This window comes from Corythoichthys intestinalis, chromosome 6 (assembly GCF_030265065.1).
Source record: "Corythoichthys intestinalis isolate RoL2023-P3 chromosome 6, ASM3026506v1, whole genome shotgun sequence".
In the NCBI taxonomy this organism is placed as follows: Eukaryota; Metazoa; Chordata; class Actinopteri; order Syngnathiformes; family Syngnathidae; genus Corythoichthys; species Corythoichthys intestinalis.
This window is the reverse complement of record NC_080400.1, coordinates 46,608,883-46,629,525: the sequence shown is the minus strand read 5'-3', so window position 1 is coordinate 46,629,525 and position 20,643 is coordinate 46,608,883. Positions and strand designations below refer to the sequence as shown.

Here is a 20,643-nt window from a genome sequence, read left to right as displayed (position 1 = left end):
GATCAATTTATTTTTTTGCGTCACGCCAGCCCAATGTGTTGCAGGCTTTTTTTGCTACACCAGGGAGATTGGTGTGAGGCTTTTTGGATTTCCAAAAGATTCTTGTTCACCGCGATGGGCAAAACAAGTCCGACAATCGAGGAACCATTGGACGGACATGGGAGCGAGGAAGCTTCGTGTTTTATATAATGTCAAATACTGGGATCATGGCAAACGTTTTAATAAGGAGGTGGCTTGCATTTTGTGGATGACAAACCACCGAGAAAGCCACACGACCGGCGGCTTGTCGCACACCATGATTACCGGCTGGTAAAGGCGTGCCCACCGTGAATGCGCTTTCCTCGGCTTGACCATGAGCAGCCCCCCGCTTCAACGTTGGCAGGTTTGTCCGCCAAGAATTAGCTATTTTCGGCGTTCATTTCCGGCAACGAACACTGCCAGCCCACCGTCTCCGAAGCCAGGTCAGGGAAATGACAAAACTAACTCTGGTGGCATAAAATACGGTTCGGGAGAGGAAGACGTCGGCAGTTTTGACCATTATGCAGTAATTTTGCCCTGTCGAACTGAATAAATGCATTTTTAATCTTTCATTTTCCATTTATCAAAAGACTTGTCATGACCATACCATTTGTTTAGAAATTGGGGGAAAATACTTAGATTGAAAGAATATCCTGTAAAAATATTGGAGTAGAGAGCTTGAAACAATGATGGCATTTCGCTCCTCCCTGTCTCATTTTCCTCGTTCGGATTCTTCCTCCTCAATGGGCTGATATCTACATAAACAGAAATCCTTACCCTGCCGACGTCATCATCCAGCTGGGGAAGCTAGAACGCTATAATGACAGGCGGGGCTAAACGGCAGATTAAAATACTAATTTCTTGTCATCTGTGCTTTGCCAAATTGTTGTATATAGTTGAATCGTCTCAAAATATTTCAATTCACATAATAATGCTATTTAAGACTTGTTATCCTGTTACAGGCATTTTAAGTTCTCTCAAGCCTTATCTGGTCTTCAGATGTTAAAAGTGTTTGTATATTAGAGTTTACGCCTGTTCTTTATTGTGTCACATCTTTACTGCCCGTCATTATGGTTGTTTTTTTTCTTGCCACCCAACCAACTGCAAATGCGACAAAAATGTCAACTACTCCTATTAAGTTGAAGACAGTTCTCAAGTTTTTTTTTTTCCTCAAGACAATGGTCTTTAATGTGCGGCAATTAGGGGAGTGAGCACTCCATTGGGTCCTGTGTGTCAGGCAGAAGGTGGCAGTTGAAGGGCCAGCTGAAGGAGAAAAGGTCCAAGGCTTGACTGCACTGCTGTTCAGCCGAGGTGCATACGGAACGGCAGGGTTGCAGGACCCCTCCATGAGGGCTGCACTGTGGCAAGAACATCCCACAAACAAGTCTCCGTAAAGGCTCGAAGCAGGCCAGCTCCATTAGAACCTTTGACAAGGCAAAGAGTATAAAGTTGTTGATGCGCCACATGTCATGACTGGAGCACATATTTGCAAAAAAAAAAAAAAGTCGAATTTAATGAGAAGGGAACAATAACTGATATACCCTATATTGCCGCAGAAGTGTGGTGGCTTCCCTCTGATCAGCAATGGAAAGCCATATGTTGGGGAATGAGGTAAAGTTGTAGCTGAGGCCCAGACACATCTCTACCTCAATGGACTCACATGGGGAAGCTGGTGGAATCAAGACAATAACACTTTTATCCAAGCATAGACCTCTTTGGAGTCAGCAGCTACATTTATTTCCTTGTACATATCCAGAAACCAAATAGAATGGAAAAGGGGGAAAAAAAGCTCTATTTGTGATGGTCACGCCTATTGATCAAGGTGACAGATTGCATCCACTCACTGAAGGGAGGGTAAGTGGAGTTGCCACAATCCTGTTCATCTGCTCCGTCAGGGCAGTCATTCCAGCCGTCACACAACCACTGTGGATGAAGACACTCGCCCGTATTGCAGGCAAACTGCTGTGGACCACATGTCCCTTTGAAAGAAATGTATTGTCAATTATTGTATCAAACATCTGGTTTTGCAAAAAAAAACATTTACAAAGCTGTAAAGGTGCATTTGAGGTTCATCCAGTAATTTCATCCAAAAGCTGTAACTTTTATTACTACCATACTATATATTCACCGAGATGATAAAAGCAACCTAAGAATAGTGTTCTAGAGTAGGCCTTAATGAACTGTCTTGGGAGGAATAACTCACTATCCAGCAGGGACACAGAGTGATATGATGCATTAAAGCCGCTGTCAGCCACTCCCTCATCAGCAACAAACAGCAGAGTCATGTCCTGGCCAGATGAGGTCAGGTCTGGTGGGAGGGCTGTGCCACAAAACCTGACACAGAAAACACAATTTGCTGGAGGCTAACAATCCTTGGAGCTAAGGTTGCAGTATAAATCTAAGTACGTGGAACATGCATTTTCAGCAGAGCTGTCATAACAAGGTGACCTAGGATTAGAGATCGACTGATATGGGTTTTTCAGAACTGATACCGATTATTAGTAGCATACGCGGAGTTTAAGGGGGGCCAGGCCCCTCCTGTTGGCCAAATAATGCCTTTGCATGTAATTGACTTTCCGATATATGATTTTAAAATGAGTTATCAGGTAAAATATTATCTATAAAAGTTGTGAAGCAATAAAACAAAACCCAAAAATAAATGAACAAAAAAAGATATTTTCATCATGGGTCAAAATTATTTTTTGAACAGATCATATGCTTAGCCCCTTAGACAATCATTTGCTTTGCTTAGCCAAAACCACCCAAGGACCGAAGAGGCAGGATGGATATACGTAGTTTTTTTTCCAAACCTAAGCTTTCAAAAGCGGCAACAACTGCTGAGCAAGAACCAAGGATTGAAAATGTGGACCATCAAACGTCAGAGACCACCCTCGAAATGGTGAGTGGTGTTTCAATTTGCCCCACTAAAGACGCTAATTGTACAACAGAGCCACCACCGGTGTCTTGCCAATGTAGTTACCCACGTCAAAAGTTGTATCCACTGGCTGCGGGAGCGCACACACACACACACACACACACACATTAGTTATGAGTTATGTCGACGTAAACAATAATTGAAGCCAGAAATGAACCGCAGTTATATATTTTGGACATTGACATTTATTAAACAGGAGAAACTCCTTACAGGACTTCAATTACAGTAATAACAGTTATAGGTCATCCTACGAGTAAAACATAGCCTTTTTTACGTTCAATATGTATGTTACGTTATGCGACAGAAAAAAAAGTTGGTTTTTTGATGGATGGGCCAGGTTTTAAAACCTCGTAGATAACTATATCACCAAAACACGGAAATCAAGCAAATCAGTACAGAGCAGTGGCTCCGCACAGGGGATACAATTTTTGACGGGGGTAACTACATTGGCACGACACCGGCGGGCATACTATATTCAATGGATGACGATGTTGGCGAAAAGTATAGCTGTCGAAAGCAGCCTGATTTAGAATTCCCCTAAAGAATGATGGGAAACAAAACACGCTCATTTTCAACTTACCGGTATTATTCTAAATATTCTTGTAAGAAATGTTATTAACACTTCGTTTTAGGGTAATCAACATGTTGTGCCCCCCCCCACCCCAAAAGTCAAACTCCGCCTATGGTTAGAAAGGCTGATAAGGAAAAGGCCGTTTTTGGAGCAGATATTCAATTGCAGTAACAATAAGAATTGACGTAAAAAAATTGAATAATGCAAACACTATACTTCATTGAAATACCTAAAATAAAGCAGGTTTATTGAATCACACAAATAGAAAATAATAGCTTCAGAAGTGCCTGAATTTCCTTGACTCAAAAACATCTCTTATAAAGTTGAATAAAAGGTTAAATAAATAGCTCTCTGAAATTTTTCCACAGAAAAGAAAGCCCTGGTGACCTTGTCTAAGTATCTTTGAGCAAGATACTAAACCCCACGTTGCTCCTGGTGCTCTGTCACCAGTAGGTAGATGAGGATATACGTAGTGTGATGTGCTTTGAGGGCCTTAAAAAGGTGGAAAGGCGCAATACAATTGTAACTCCATTTACCATTACCATTTAATCAATCAGAGGGCGGGATGAATACTAGTGCAGGAGAGAGAGGCACGGCTGCATCTGAGCAGAAATAACAGAGTTTTAAATTGATTTTTTTCATATCGGCCGGTCAAAATTAAAGAAAGGTCAATACCGATATACGTCAAATTTCCAAATATCTGCACCGATAATCGGCCCTGCCGATAATCGGTATATCTCTACCTAGAATATACCTGCATGTTAAGAAGCAGACCCTCTTTCACCTCAAACATTCCAGAACTATCTGGCACAAATGTTCAGTAATTATATTATAAATAATTCAGTAGTATACACTCAATCAACTAAAAGATTTAAGCCCCTATTATTTCATTTTGATCCTGTTCACACAGGTTGTTGTTGTTTTTTTTTTTTTTTCCAATCCCGACACGAATTTTCTCAACAAATTGTATTTACATATTAAACCCACAATATGTTGTACCTTCCCAGAACTCTTCCAGCTCCAGTGGTGCTGCTGTCATGCACCTCCACATAGTCAAATTCACACACATCCTGTGTCTCCAGGCTGAAGTTATTGAAGCGCAGCATGATGACGTGACCCTCCTCAACAGATATGTGCCAAACACAGAACTAATGACAAACAAGGAGATTGAGAATTGCATAAAATGCCCTGAAATTTGTTTAGAGTCTGGTGACCAGCAGAGAGTAATTTTGATTGTACCTGCTGGTGAGGGTATGGCCTGGGGTGGTTTGGACTTGCCAAGAATCCAGATGGTCCCAGTTTTTTCCCACCACATTCTGTAGCGAACAGGTATTTTTTTAAGATGACTTTATTATTTTTCAACATTTTGTAGAGAGGAAAAACACGGAAAATGTTTGGTCCTGTCTGAGTGACCTTGATTACACAATCCAGGAATTTGTAGAACGTACAATACTGAGCAAAAGTCACTACATGTGTGTGCTTTTGTATAACAAATAAAAGGTATAATTAACATGTAGCATAATTAATATTAGAGTTGTCCGATAATGACTTTTTAACTGAAAACAGGATATAATGATGTCAAATTAAAAAAGAAATCTGATGCTGATATCGAACCGGAACCTACAGTGTAACACAAAAGTGAGTACACCTCTCGCATTTCTGCAGATATTGATCTTTTCATGGGACAACACTGACAAAATGACACTTTGACACAATGAAAAGTAGTCTGTGTGCAGCTTATATAATAAGAGTTGATTTATTTTCCCCTCAAAATAATCAAAATATAGCCATTAATATCTAAACCCCTGGCAAAAAAAAGTGAGTACACCGCATGGGAACTACATACATCCTTAAATGTCCAAATTGAGTACTGCCTGTCATTTTCCCTCCAAAATATCATGTGACTAATTACAGGAGTGCTGTCAGCATTGCTGCAGAGATTGAAGAGGTGGGGGGGTCAGCCTGTTAGTGCTCAGACCATACGCCGTACTCTACGTGAAATTGGTGTGCATGGCTGTCACCCCAAGAGGAAGCCTCTTCTGAAGACGGTACACAAAAAAGCCCGCAAACAGTTTGCTGAAGACATGTCAACAAAGCACATGGATTACTGGAACCATGTTCTATGGTCTGATGAGATGAAGATGAATTTGTTTGGTTCAGATGGTCTCAAGCATGTGTGGCGGCGACCAGGTGAGGAGTACAAAGATAAGTGTGTCATGCCTACAGTCAATCATGGCGGTGGGAATGAACCCCGCCCCCCCCCCACCTCTTCAATCTCTGCAGAAATGCTGACAGCACTCCTGTAACGAGTCACATGACATTTTGGAGGGAAAATGACAAGCAGTACTCAATTTGGACATTTAGGGATGTACATAGTTCCCATGCGGTGTACTCACTTTTGTTGCCAGGGGTTGGGATATTAATGGCTATATTTTCAGTTATTTTGAGGGGAAAATAAATGAACTCTATTATATAAGCTGCACACAGTATACTTTTCATTGTGTCATAGTGTCATTTTGTCAGTGTTGTCCCATGAAAAGATTTAAATATCTGAGAAATGCGAGGGGTGTAATCACTTTTGTAATACACTGTATCGTATATGCGGGCCTGGACTTAATATGTTATTGCTATTTGTACTGTGATGCACCATCGGATGCTTTAATAATGATTACTGCAACAACTTCAAGGTTTTCCAAATAAAATAAATATTCTGTGGAAAAATAAGAGAACTATTTAAAATTACGTTAGAGAAAAAGTGCCAAAATGATGAATAAATTAAATTGAAATAAACCAAAATGTTCGTAATTGAATAAAAGGAATAATTGAATAAATAACGTTTGCACTAATAAGAGCCACTAGGGGACGGCCAAAGCATTACAAATATAGACAGGCAATCATAGGACATGCCAATGAAATGACAATTCCCAAGATGCATTTTGCTGGGCTTTTGCATGGATTTTTAATCATAATTATGTGTTTTATTACTTTTTTAAAAAGTTATTATTTCTTTCTAGTGACGAGGTAGTTATATGTGATGAATTTAAAATTCATTATTTTTCTTTTATTTCATTTGTGCACGATGAGTGATTATAGGCTGTATTGGCACCATGGAAAAAGTGCTTAGAAAATAGATTTCGTTCCACTGAAATGGATCTACATGACCGCTGCATTATAATATACATACGTTGCTAACTAGTACCAAAAAAAAAGTTCTACTCACGGTTTCCAGTCATTTTTTAGTAATTAGCGTTTTTGTGTCGGTCTTTTTTTTCCCCGTGGCGCAGTGATATTGATACGGCGGAGTCGTATCGTCAGTGTGTGAAGCCATTTTAGGTCACGTGCACCAATAGGAGACGAGGATTGTTGCTATGGGTTTGGAAAACAAACAACATGGCGGCGACCGTGTCAAGCTACGACACGAGCGAAGATGAACAACAGATAAGAAAACCGCATTCGAAATGTAGTCAAAAGGCATGGAAACGATGCTATATGCATCTCTCATCTGTCCAAGGGCGAAAAAGGGCAGGAATTTGGCCGAAACGGCATGCAACTTGCTAAGCCTTCGTGGCTACGTCAGACAATGGCTTTCTCTCCAGGCTCCGTCGAAGGATCCTGCTGAAAATGCGTCGACTGGGATTTTTAACGACATTGACTCCAGGTAAGCCACACACACACCTTTTGTTGTGAATAACTATGGGAGTTGGGGGGCTTCTGGTCAGATCACATATGAAGTTAAGACTTGCAATGTGAGTTCTGGGCTGTAGCGGTCATTATTATGATGTTAGATTGTTAACTTTGAGCAAAAAGTTTAGCTTGACAGATAACATAGGTTTTTCATAGCATTTAGTTTGTATAAACTGTAGTTCCAAAAACCTATTTGATAATATTATTCAGGAAAAAATGGCAGAATAGACAAGCCTAGATAATTTGAATTGGAAGATTATGTAAATATGATATACATGAAACAGTTCACACATGGTTTATGTGTGTGTGCGTGTTTTTCAGAACTGAAACACCCTTCACTGACAGCTACAACTTCTTCTATGGGACCGTCGTCCATTAAAAGATTAGAGTTGACCAGGATCTGCTGCGAATGGACAAGCTTGTGGAAATATGGCTTTATTGGGACCATGGAAAAGTGCTTAGAAAATGGATTTCATTCCACTACGCTGGATCTAGGCGTTCAAAGCATTTTTTCTAAGCCAATACCCTTCTAACTTAGTCACCAGCCAGAAATGTATTTTGATGTGAATACACAAAAATACAGATCTAGTGTTGCTGTTTTTGCTTGTTTTAAGTGTTATATTAATTCTGGCAACACAAAATCTTTATCAAATGTCAATAAACACATCTACCAAACATTTGAAACAAGTATTGGTGCCTTAGTATACACATAGGTGAATTCATGTGAATGAAATCAAATGAAATGAAATCAAATGCAAATGTAGCTAATTTCTTGAAGGAAACACTTCAACATTAATGATTTGCACCCAGCACAATGAAATATATATTGAATTAAGCTAAAGGCTTATGTATCATATATTAAAAATATCACAACCTACTATGCAATGAAATATATAAAATAAAAAATGCACACCATGATCATAAATGGCTGAAAATCAACCGAATTGCTACCACACCCTCCTAAATGTGAATCATGGCAAAAATGGAATAAGACAAAAAATTATAGGGTGATCAAAAAATAATGTGCCAAAATCATAAGGTGATACTTAAAAAATAAAAGACATCACAAAAGAAGTGATGGACACGTGTTGAAGATAACTTCCAAGTTTTATTTCATGTTTCACAAGTGCTCAAATGTGAGCACACCCAGCAGCACGGACAAAATCAAGCCACGATGAGAATTCCTCTCAAACTTGTGCATGTCGCAGTTATTGTCTTGATTGCAACTGTTGTTCGATATTTCACATCATCAGTACTTGCTGGACGTGTTGGTATGTTAAAGACAAAGTTCATTATCCATCTTTATGGCACATAACGTATGTCATACACTAAGTGTATGTTCCACCACTTCCAGCAAATATTGATGACATGAAAGATCGAATAACAGACTATATCAACGCGGGAGGGAGGAATTCTCATGTCAACTTGGATGTTGTCCATGCTGCTGGTGATGGCCATATTTGAATACTATGAAAACATGAAATTGAACATAGTTACTTCCTACATCTGTCCAAGGTGGAGTTTTTTTTTTTTTTATGTTTTTTGTTTTTGACATGGCATTACGATTTTGGCACAGCCTTATTTAATCACACTGTATATACACAAAAGGTTGGAATCATTCAAGTATGGTACTGTTGGTACACAACATTTATTTAAACATGGAAGTGTCTCATACTATAAAAATACACATACAAATATTGAAAAACGAATTTAAAAAAAATATATATAGAAATAAAAAATAGTAAAACTGTACATGACAACATTACTCCTCAAAATCGCTTTCATCAAAGTCATCAGCCCATCCAAGTGTCTTCTGTTTCTTTGGAAACATTCTCGCATGCTTGGCACCAATATAAATCAGTACAAGAAAGTTTTGCAGACATATGGGAACATCTTCCCGTGTCACAATTGGTTGCCTTTCAACTACAGTTGACTACTTGCAAAACAGTATCAGGGGCAGGATTTTTAGTCATCCATGTCACTGCCAACTGCCCATCCTCAATGTCCCACCCATTCCCAATGGGTGAAGGGGCACACATTTTACCTGTCAGACAACGTTTCATGATTGCTGCTTGATAGTTTGCTGTCCTGCAATGTTGGTACAGAGCATCAGTTTTTGGGGGAATAGAATGTTCTGGCAAGATTGACGAGGCCATACAGAAAAATCTGCATTTGGCATCATTTTTGGAATATAACTGGCCAAACAGGTGGCACACGTATTTCCACAACGTGTTAAATGTTTGTAGGTCAAGTTTAAAACTGCTGCCCAGCTTTGCAAACCCAGTCAGGTACTCTTTTTTTTATGACGTGCAAAAGAATTTTTTCCCCCCCTTTGCCATGAAAGGCACAAGCAGAGTCACAACCTGTGAATGTATGGATGCCAATGAATGCTAAACACACACTAGTGCCAGGAGCTGCAGAGACCTCAGAGACGTCAGTCCTCGTTCTGTTGCCTCCTCCTGTGAAAAAATGCAATTTACACTGTAAATCTATCTGCAGACTTACAGCAATCACTGCCACGTCAGTATCAGGGCTTTTATTGACTACAGCTTGATGTTCTTGAGCCAGAAGGTTTATTTAACCATCGTCACCCATAACAAGTATGCAATAAAAAGTTCTACTGGATTCACTTTCTATACACTGTACATACATTTTATAACAAAGTAGTATTGATATCTGGGCTAAAAAATGGCATCGTTACAACACTAGTTTAAATAAGATTTTTGTGAGCATAGGTTAATAACAATTAACCTTGTAGCAAAGGCGTGCGTGTGGCTTACCTGTAGTGAATGTCGTTAAAAATCCCAGTCGACGCATTTTCAGCAATATCCTTCGACGGAGCCTGGGGATAAAGCCATTGTCTGACGCAACCACGCGGCTCTGCACGTTTTTTCCAAATTCCTGCCCTTTTTCGCCCTTGGACAGTTGAGAGATGCATATAGCATCGTTTCGATGCCTTTTGACTAAATTTCGAATGTGGTTTTCTTATCTTTTGTTCATCTTCGCTCGTGTCGTAGTTTGACACGGTCGCCGCCATGTTGTTTGTTTTCCAAACCCATAGCAACAATCCTCGTCTCCTATTGGTGCACGTGACCTAAAATGGCTTCACACACTGACGATACGACTCCGCCGTATCAATATCACTGCGCCACGGGGGAAAAAAAGACCGACATAAAAACGCTAATTACTAAAAAATGACTGGAAACCGTGAGTAGAACTTTTTTTTGGGTACTAATTAGCAACGTATGTAAATTACAATGCAGAGGTTATGTAGATCCACTTTAGTGGAACGAACCAACACAATTTTCGCTCAGCCAATACAGCCTATTAGGCTCTTTCCCTCAGTTAACAAATCCCGAGGATCGGAGTTTGAGAGCCTTTAAGGTCTCTCTAAGCACTGCAGATTTCAGCAGCCTATTCCCAAAAGGCTGGCTGGCAGATTTATTCATGAATTTATAACCCAGGATATACACAGATGCAAAACCAATCTTGATGCTTTTCTAAATTATTTTTCATGGTTTTTTTTTGGCCGATATTATGTATAATAAATGAATGAGCTTTCTTTGGCAATCTCTCACCACTGTGTTTGCGGCTGCAGTTGGCCTCATCTTTTTGGTCAGCACAGTTCGGATGACCATCACACACGGAAATGGGCAGCAGACAGTGGCCGCTATCGCACATGAACTCTTCTTTGGAACAACTTCCTGAGAAACAAACAAATTACCAGACGGACACCGGCACATAAACACGTTATAGAAAGACAGCAAACAAATTAAAGGAAGGGATCTCCTTTTGTTTGCCATCCATGTACACAAACCACTAACTGTGTCCTGGCAGCAAGGCCCTGTACTGAGCTGTGAAGCCATTGCCTGCAATGCTGCCATCAGAGTGGAAGGTCACCCAAACTGTGCTGCTGTTTGTATTGACTGTTGGTGGAGCAACGGCACCACAGAACCTAAACGGGAGAAATACACAACTTGGTCACCATGTTACACTGGTTACAAGTGGGCCTCCAACAAAGACTTCGATTACAAATTTACCATTCTAGAACACTGGTGTCAAACTCAAGGCCCAGAAGCCAGGTTTGGGCCACTTAATTATTAAATTTCTGTTGTCCATGATCCCTGCAGACAACAATCAATATGTGTCAAGTGCCAGTTTTGTCACTAACTCCATTGATCTCCAGCTTGGATCTTTTACATCCATTCCAAAGTGAGATAATTTGCCAGATGACACTAAATGACATCTGTCATAAGAATTCATTAATGCTCATGACACTGTCATGCCATAATTATGATGGTCTTATGATGCCGCTATCAAATAAAGTGTTACCGGTTAAATATTTTGTGGTGTAAATATCCCATAATACGGTGAGGAGAGCTGCGGTTTATAATTCAGTGCGGCTTATCTATGAACAAATGACATTTTCGTGTCAAATTTTGTGGATGGTGGTTTATAGTCAGGTGTGCCTTATAGTCCAAAAATTGTGATAATCAATAGATGAAGGCAAGGAAAATGACAAATATCTATGACAATATGTGCTATCAAATAGAGTATTTGGACATTATTTTAGACAACAATGTCTCTAGAAAAATTGACTATCAAAATAGTTGTCTATTTGATCATCAATTAGTGGTAGATTCATTGATTAATCATTATAGCCCAAGTTGGCAGACATAGGCAAGGTTCATACCGCATGTCTTAATGCACAAATCCGATTTTTTCGTGTTTTTCCGACTCAAGTGAGGCATTAACCTGACGGTCTGAACGTGACATAAAAGTCGCATAGAAGTGGACCATTTTAAATCCGATATGGGCCACTTTCGTATGTGCTTTAAATCCGATCTGGGCAACATTTTTCCAGAATGTAGCAACGGTCTGAACTGCTGCTAGTTTGAACGCGGCTTTTGGGGAAGGGTCGGGCTTGACAACAGTCATAAAAAAAATAAAATTGGTTGAGGATAAGCCTGAGAATGCTCGGTTTTCTCCCTGCTCCATATGAGCAATATTTCAAGATTGCTTACGCGGCCGAGAGTCAGGGTAAACTGTCTGCATGTGTGTGTGTCATGCACGGACAGTGCGTGCATGCTATCGATCCATATAAACATTTAATATATGACTAAACTGGGATTATCTATGTCTGTTATTTGTGTCCTCTTTTTGGAAATCCAAATATGATCACCTTTGAATGATATTGAGCCAGCATGTGTGGTCATTTGTTTTGAAGCTCCTGACCCTTTTACTTTTGGTCATTCGTCTTTGTTTCTCTCCCTGTCATCCAGAATTCCATGCGGTGTTTTTTTTTTTTTTTTTTTTAACAGTTATTCAGTAGCAGTGGGGTTGTATGTTCACCTTATAATATATTTTCATTAACATTTTCATAATTTATTTCATTATTTCATTATTTAAAGTGCGTATGACAGCATGTTTATTTCATATTTTACACGGTATTTTATGCTCCTGAATGAAATGGATGTGTGTGGACGCGATCAATATATTTATTCCATTTTTTGAATCCCACACCATGAAAATGGGCGACTTCCTGGATTGACGAGGATTCCGAATGTGACGTCAGCGGGATAGTCATCTTCAGTATACATCCAATACTACAGTATGCAGAACGACTGCGGATTCAGTTGATTTTTTTCGGATTAATTCGTTTATTTTTCACATCATGCCAGCCAAATGTGCTGAAGAAAAATTTTGCTGCACAAGGAAGAGGCGTATGAGCCTTTTTGGGTTTCCAAAAGTTCCCGTTCACCCCGAGATTGGCGTAAACAATTCTGACAGCTGTGGGACCATTGGACTTACGAGGAAGTGAGTAAACATCGTGTTTTGTATCATATCAAATACTGGGATCACGGCACACGTTTTCATAAGGAAGTGGCTTGCATTTTGTGTCCGGCGATTGGCGGCGTGTCATCCCCCCTCCCCCGGTCCTCTTTGCGTGAGAATGTGCTTTCCTTGGCTTGGCCATGAGCAGCTCCGTGCTCCGATGTCAGTCGAGAATGGGCTATTTTCGGCGTTCATTCCCAGCGACGAGCACTGCCTGCCTGCCGTGGCCCCAGTAGAACGGCGAGCTGTATTTTGCTTGCCCGGTCCTCTTTGCGTGCCCGCCGAGAATGCGCATTCCTCGGCTTGATGATGACCCCTGGCAGCCCGCCGTGGCCCCAGTACATCGACGGGTTGGCTGACCCATCCACGCGTGCCCGCCGAGAATGCGCTTTCCTCGGCTTGGCCATCGAGAATGGGCTATTTTTGGTGTTTATTCCCGGCAATGAGCACTGCCAGCCCGCCGTTGTTTACGCTCTTTCTTCCGTCTCGGAAGCCGGGGCGGGCAGGGAAATGACAAAAGCCGGTGGCATAAAATATAGTTTGAGAGGTGCAAAAAGTGGACAGTTTATACCATTATGGAGTAATTTTGCCATGCCGTACTGAATAAATGCATTTTTAAAGTGATCCTCTACCTTAAATACTGTACATGTAGGCTCTAATAAACCACAATTGTTCTCTTGTACTAAAATATGTTGTTAGAAACACATAAAATGTTAAATCAATGGCAATATTTTATAATGTTTACTACATATTTTGACCGTTAGTTGGCGCCATGGTTTGCGGCCTCACAGTGATGACGTCATTGGGATCTTTCCAAATGTGTAGCGTGTTCAACAATTGCTTATTGCTGCCTAAACTCGCGAAGTAAAATGCCACGATGTGCTGCTTTTGGATGTAATTTCCAGTCAAATGGAAACAAGGGGAGTGAAGTGAGTGGTCAAGGTGGAATTACTATTTTTAGTGAATAAATATGCATAAGTGGAAGCTTCTCCCCCTTTTTGGTCCCTGTATGCACGTATCCTACCCACCACGCGTTACAACTGGCGCCTGAACATTTTTCCAGGATCCTCAGTCAAGTAAGGGATCCGTCTATTTTCTGGATCCGACGGTCCCACCGCGTCTGCAATATTGGTTTCGGATCTGTCTGTTTTTTTATTCGTCAGTCCCACAGCGGCTTTTCGGATCTGTCTATTTTGTGGAATCGGCGGCCTTATCGCGGCTGCAACATTGCCATGGGATCGGTCTAATTCCTGGATCTTCGAGTGAGTAAAAATCGCGGATTTGGATTACTATTGCTATCTTTTTTGTTGACTATTCTTCGTGGGAGTTTTCCCCAAATCATACCAAATAATCAAAGCACTATGGCACGCTACAGTGACGACAGTGACTCTGACATGGACCTTACAACAATGTTGGAGTTCGTCAGGGAACGCGTGTTTGCGTACTGCTGAGCTCCAGAGTGAAGAGTGGTCAAGGTGGAAATATTTTTTGTGACTAAAATTTGTATAGGTGAAAGCTTCTCCCCTTTTTTGTACTTTTTTACACGTATCCTACCTACCACGCGTTACAATTTTACAAGACATGGATTACACATGGTGTGCTCTTTGGCCAGTACTGTATGTAAAGCACACGACAGCTCTGGATGCTAACAATCTACATAATTATATTGGGATAAGTTTGAAAACGCAATATGCTTACCTTGAATATCTGCTAATAAAACCGGAGTTCCCAACAGCATACGCTCTCTCGCTCTGTTGTCACTGAGACTTTTGCCCAACTTTTGTCTTATCAGGTATTTGCTGCACGCATTTTCCCCAGAAGCTCATTTTGTGAACTACCGACAGTGCTGTCCTGCTCCTCACTTTTCAGATCTGGTTCAAATAGGAAGGGTAGAACCGACGACATGTTGGGAAAGCTAACGAGTGACACGCTGGAATTTCGGCAACGGGCCCGGTGACGTCACGCACTGCAACGTAACAAGAATGGCGACCTATCACTTTTTCCTATCACAATTTTACAAACTTTATTAAAACAAAAACATTAAGAGGGGTTTTAATATCAAATTATTATAACTCATACTAACATTTATCTTTTAAGAATTACTTGTCTTAAAAATAGAGGATCCCTTTAATGTGTCATATTCCATTTAGCACATGACTGTTATTTGTCATGACCCTACCATTTATTTAGCAATTGAGGAAAAATACTTGGATAAAAAGAATATCCTGTAAAAATATTGGAGTAAAGAGATTGAAAGAATGACATTTTGCTGCTCTCTTCGAGGCATTTTCCTCGTAATGAATAATCCCCCCTCAATGGGCTGAAGTCTAAATCAGATCAAACCATTCTCCTGCCGACGTCATCCTATAATGGTAGGTGTGGCTAAACCGCAGATTAAAAGACTAATTTCTTATCATCTGCGCTTTGCCAATTTGTTGTATACAGTCGAATCGTCTCAAAATATGATTCTAATTCACATAATAATGCTATCTAACACTTTTTTAAAATCCTGTCGTATGCACTTTAACACCATAATTGATCAAAGTATGGTGAGAAAAGACACCCCTGATTTGCAGCAAATGCAATTACATGTGCAATAATAATGTTGCTGCACTGAAAGATAAATCCTCTACATGTCTGGGCATTGTTAGAAATGCAGTTATTACAGTTACATATTATAGTTACAAATATGATAAAAATGTGGCCATTCCCTAGCATTCCTCCTGGGGAGCCATGAATATGATAATAAGAGAATAAAGATAAGAATAAAGCTACTGAACCCCACATTGCTACTGGTGCTGTGTCACCAGTGGGTAGATGAGGATATAGAGCGAAGCGCTTTGAGGGCCTTAAAGATGGAAAGGCGCTATACAAGTGTAGCTCCAATTACCCTTTACAAGTTAGCATATTCAAAATCCCAGAGATAATAAAGCTGGAAGTTTTAAAAGCTGCAACAGTGTACATAATAAATTGGATTCTTAAGCCTTAAATGGACCATTTGATTTGGTGCCCCTTGGAACATGTGGGGGACCAATGAGCGGAACTTTTCCTGCCTATATGATGCAACGGCCCTGCTGATGTACTTATGTTAATTATGTCTGTCCACTCACCTTGTGACCGTGGAGCTATGCTCTGCATGCTCCTGTACCTCTAGCCAATCAAACAAACAGGGAGAAGGACCCTCCACGTTCAAAGAGGACACATGGATCTGAATGAAGTGAGGGGGCATGACTTGGATCACCCACACACACAAGGTGTTGGAGGGATAGGAGCCAGGGTGGTTTGGTGAGCTGAAAAAGCCTTCAGAATCAGTCAAGACTCCGCCACAACCTGTGAGGAAACAGCAAATAACTTCTTAATCTAAAAAAATGTAACAGTGAAATCATTAGTAGGTGTCGGCTGCAACAGGCATGGTTTACTTGTTTCAGTCATGGAAACGGTAACAGGGTGAGGTATTGTCGTACTGTCCAGCTGGCTTCTATTTGCAGAAATTGTTGTGAAATCTCCACCACCTGCAGTCAACGGGTCAGATGGGCTGGTGGACAACAGCTGCTCCCCAACCTTCTGACCTGTAATCTCTACATGCAGAACACAATGTAGTGCACCATTTAGATGTAATTTTACAACGTAAACTCATATATTACTATATCAACTCAATAAACATAGACTGAAATATTTTAAGCCTTTGCCTCCTGTAATTGAGCTGATAATGTTTTTCAGATCACTATAGCCCAAAATTTAGTGCATCGAAAATAAGAATATTGAAGGGGGATCATGATTAAAACTCATTATGTCACACCCTAATTGGTTAAATAAATGAAACTACACTTTTGAGTGAAACTGACAAATTAATTTTATATCCTCCTGACTACCAGGTAAAAAAATGTTGTCCAATCACATTTATTTTGAAATTCCCCAATCCATGTGAAGTAATTAGAATACAGCAAAATAATTTTTTGAAATTTTTACTTTTGTTTTTAAGCTTTGATGTGTCCTCTACAGTGGACATCGGAACCCAATACAGGGGAAACAGAACTTCATTGTCAAACAGTTTGTCCAACAGAAAATATCAAAGAGTCAACTTGACAAAGGGTTCAAAATAAACATAACTGTCCATCATGTCTTTTCTTTTGTTTCACTTTTTCTTCTATTGTGTTTGTTTGGTAGGATACTTCAAAAGCAATTCCCTTCCCTTGGTAACACAAAGGAAATCTTGCATTCGGAGCCTGTAACATACTGTATGTTTTACAGCTGCAGCCAGATCGGTGACACCTTGATGCATGTATTTCATCCACCATCTCTGGAAGATGCACAGCACCATAGTGTCTCAGAGCTGCATTTGTCTGTTGTTTTCATTTTTGACATGGGGGTGTGAAGTCATCTTCACTGTCAATTGCTACACGTCCTGCTTGGGCTCGTGCAATTAATCCTTCACCAAGGAGCAGTTTGAAGACAAGGAACTTCTGTGGTTTCTTTACCAGACACTGGCAGTCACTCTTTTACTGAAGCCATGAGTTGTCTCCCAACCATCTCTAGTGACCCTTTTTAGTCCTTTTTGAAGAGCTCATCCCCTCTGATCTTGCAGTCTTTTGGAACCCTGTTATTCATGAGGGTTCCAGTCCCTGTCGGTCCTTTTGTCATCAGGGTGTCAAGGAGGCTGATTGTTGTAAAGTACCTGTCAAAGGACAGGTGGGTGCCTTGAGAACAGACTATGTCAATTGAATAATAATAATAACTAGGCCTGCAAGCAGGACTGAACGGGCCCTCGCAATCTAGCGCAACTCGGACGTCACGCAACTCGGACTGTGTGCAGGTCAGGGTGTTGGCAGATGCTCCTCTCTAATCATCTCATTAGAACATAACATGCTCGAAAGTCGCCTATTTACATTCCCACACCCAAGAGATAAAAACCCCTATTGGAGAGAGTACTACAAAAAAGGAGCCACTACTGAGCTGTGCAGCCAAGCCCTTATTCAAAACCAAAATTAATCTTCTAACTGGGCCAATTCGACGAAGTGTGCCAAATATTGTGGCTATATAAGCTGCCTGAGTCTTTGAAAAAAAATATTTCCTTTAAATGGCGAATAAAGGGTCGTCACGGCAACAGACAGAGACACGTGGACATGGGCTGTAAATAAGTATTACAATAGGTCTTCAAATTACAATGACCAACCTGAAAAGAACTGGACATGTATTGGAAAAACGAGTGACTTTCTATTGCCACTAGTTGGCGCTGTAGGGTTGATGCAAATGATCTCTACAAGGCCCTTCAGGGTATGACTCTCAACAAGCACGGGAAGTTTGGCGCAGATATGTTGTATATCTGCCGAGTTATGACTGTTCAAAGTTTTTGGAGAGAAAAATTGTTGACAGTCATTTTCACTTTCCTGTTTGGACCCCTCCGCTTCAACGAAACTTCAATATTTTTCATCAGGCACCTGAAGACAGGTCTTAAGCCTTCCCTTATGCAGGTTTGAGGTCAACAGATTTTTTTTCCTTGGAGGAGGAACCTGTCTCGTAAAAAAAGGCATTTCCTGTTCTCACTAGGGGGCGCTAGGCCTAATGGGTAATATTTCAATGCACTCGTGTTAAGGGTGGGATGTCGCACATACATGCCAGATATGAAAAAGATGGAACGTTGTGTGAAGGAACTATTAGTCATTTACTGAATTTGTCATTTTGCCGAAAAAATGGCCGACTTTGGCACCCCGCCCAGGTCAGGCCCGTGAATGAAAACACACCATTTTGATAACTTAAGATTTCATATGCCTCATGAACAGTCTCGCCAATTTTGAGAATGATCAAACTAATTCCCTAGGTGCCAAGGTGTAAAATGTGCACACTGTAAATCGATAAAAATTTCACATTCAATCCAAAATACCCGATTTCCTGTTGGGTTTGGAATATGCATGCAAGAGACTTTTTGGAGCAGTTTTGTACAAGGTATCGACTCTCCGAATTTCATCCCTCTACGTTGAAAAAACCTAAATGGAGAGGCCTTTTTGAAAATTTCAAGGGGGCGCCACTGAGCCATTTTGTTACATGTTTTCGTAACGTTGCAAGATTATTGAACGTTATGCAAAGCCACATGTATGTCCAAATTTTTGTGAGTTTTCGTGCATGTTCAAGCCTCCAAATGTAAACTCCTACTGTGAACCGATAAAAATTTCACATTCGATCCAAAATACCCGATTTCCTGTTGGATTTGGAATACGGGTGCAAGAGACTTTTTGGAGCAGTTTTGCACAAGGTATCGACTCCCCAAATTTCATCACTCTCTGTTAAAAAAACCTAATAGGAAACGCCTTTTTGAAAAATTCAAGGGGGCGCCACTGAGGCATTTTGCTACATTTTTTCGTAACATTGCAAGATTATCGAACGTTATCTAAAGCCGCATGTATGTGCAAATTTGTACAAGTTTTTGTGCATATTCAAGCCTCCAAATGTAAACTCCTACTGTGAACCCATGAAAATTTCACATTCGATCCAAAATACCCGATTTCCTGTTGGATTTGGAATATGGGTGCAAGAGACTTTTTGGATCAGTTTTGCATAAGGTATCTACTCCCCAAATTTCCTTGCTCTATGTTGAAAAAACCCAATAGGAAAGGCCTTTTTTAAAACTTCTTTCTGTCGCCACTAGTTGGCACTGTAGAGTTGATGCAAATGACCCCTACAAGAACCTTCAGGGTATGACTCTCAACAAACACGGGAAGTTTGGCGCAGATATGTTGTATATCTGCCGAGTTATGACTGTTCAAAGTTTTTTGCGTGACAAATTGTTGACGTTCATTTTCACTTTCCTGTTTGGACCCCTCCGCCTCAACGAAACCTCAATATTTTTCATCAGGCACCTGAACACAGGTCTTAAGGCTCCCCTGATGCAGGTTTGAGGTCAACAGATTTTTTTCCCTTGGAGGAGGAACCTGTCTCGTAAAAAAAGGCATTTCCTGTTCTCACTAGGGGGCGCTAGACCTAATGGGTAATATTTCAATGCACTCGTGTTAAGGGTGGGATACCACACATACATGCCAAATATGAAAAAGATTGAACGTTGTGTCAAGGAACTATAAGTCATTTACTGAATTTGTCATTTTGCCGAAAAAATGGTCGACTTTGGCACCACGCCCAGGTCAGACCCGTGAATGAAAACGCACCATTTTCAAAACTTAAGATTTCATATGTCTCCTGAACAGTCTCACCAATTTTGAAGATGATCCAACTAACTCCCTCGGCGAAAAGGTCTCAAATGTGCACCCTGTAAATCGATAAAAATTTCATATTTGATCCAAAATAACCGATTTCCTGTTGGGTTTGGAATATGCGTGTAAATGCTTTTTTGGAGCGGTTTTGGACAAGGTATAGACCCCCCAAATTTCATTGCTCTACGCTGACAGACCCTAATGTTATAGGCCAATTTTAAAATTTCAAGGGGGCGCCACTGAGCCATTTTGTTATATTTTTTTGCAACGTTGCAAAATTATCGAAATTTACAATTTTCCGGACGTATGTGCAAATTTTGGTGACTTTTCGTGCATGTTCAGGCCTCCAAATTGGCCGTTTTCATTTGCCCTGAAAAAAAAAAAAAAAAAAAAAAAAA

At 40.5% G+C, this 20,643-nt stretch overlaps 1 protein-coding gene across 2 annotated transcripts in view; it reads right to left on the bottom strand.

Moving 5' to 3' along the window:
* Positions 1 to 260: 260 nt before the first annotated feature.
* mfrp (membrane frizzled-related protein) overlaps positions 261 to 20,643 on the bottom strand; it is a 28,953-nt gene continuing 8,570 nt past the window's right edge. The window contains exons 4-13 of one of the 2 annotated variants that reach the window (XM_057839922.1): positions 16,463 to 16,621; positions 16,154 to 16,373; positions 11,033 to 11,163; positions 10,787 to 10,912; positions 4,764 to 4,840; positions 4,524 to 4,672; positions 2,222 to 2,352; positions 1,863 to 1,997; positions 1,560 to 1,687; positions 261 to 1,442 (exon numbers count right to left, since the gene is read on the bottom strand). In XM_057839922.1, the coding sequence (XP_057695905.1) occupies positions 1,218 to 1,442; positions 1,560 to 1,687; positions 1,863 to 1,997; positions 2,222 to 2,352; positions 4,524 to 4,672; positions 4,764 to 4,840; positions 10,787 to 10,912; positions 11,033 to 11,163; positions 16,154 to 16,373; positions 16,463 to 16,621 (1,481 nt within the window). In that variant the 3' untranslated portion in view covers positions 261 to 1,217. The remainder of the gene's footprint in view (positions 1,443 to 1,559; positions 1,688 to 1,862; positions 1,998 to 2,221; positions 2,353 to 4,523; positions 4,673 to 4,763; positions 4,841 to 10,786; positions 10,913 to 11,032; positions 11,164 to 16,153; positions 16,374 to 16,462; positions 16,622 to 20,643) is intronic. The other variant, XM_057839924.1, reaches the window with a different exon arrangement.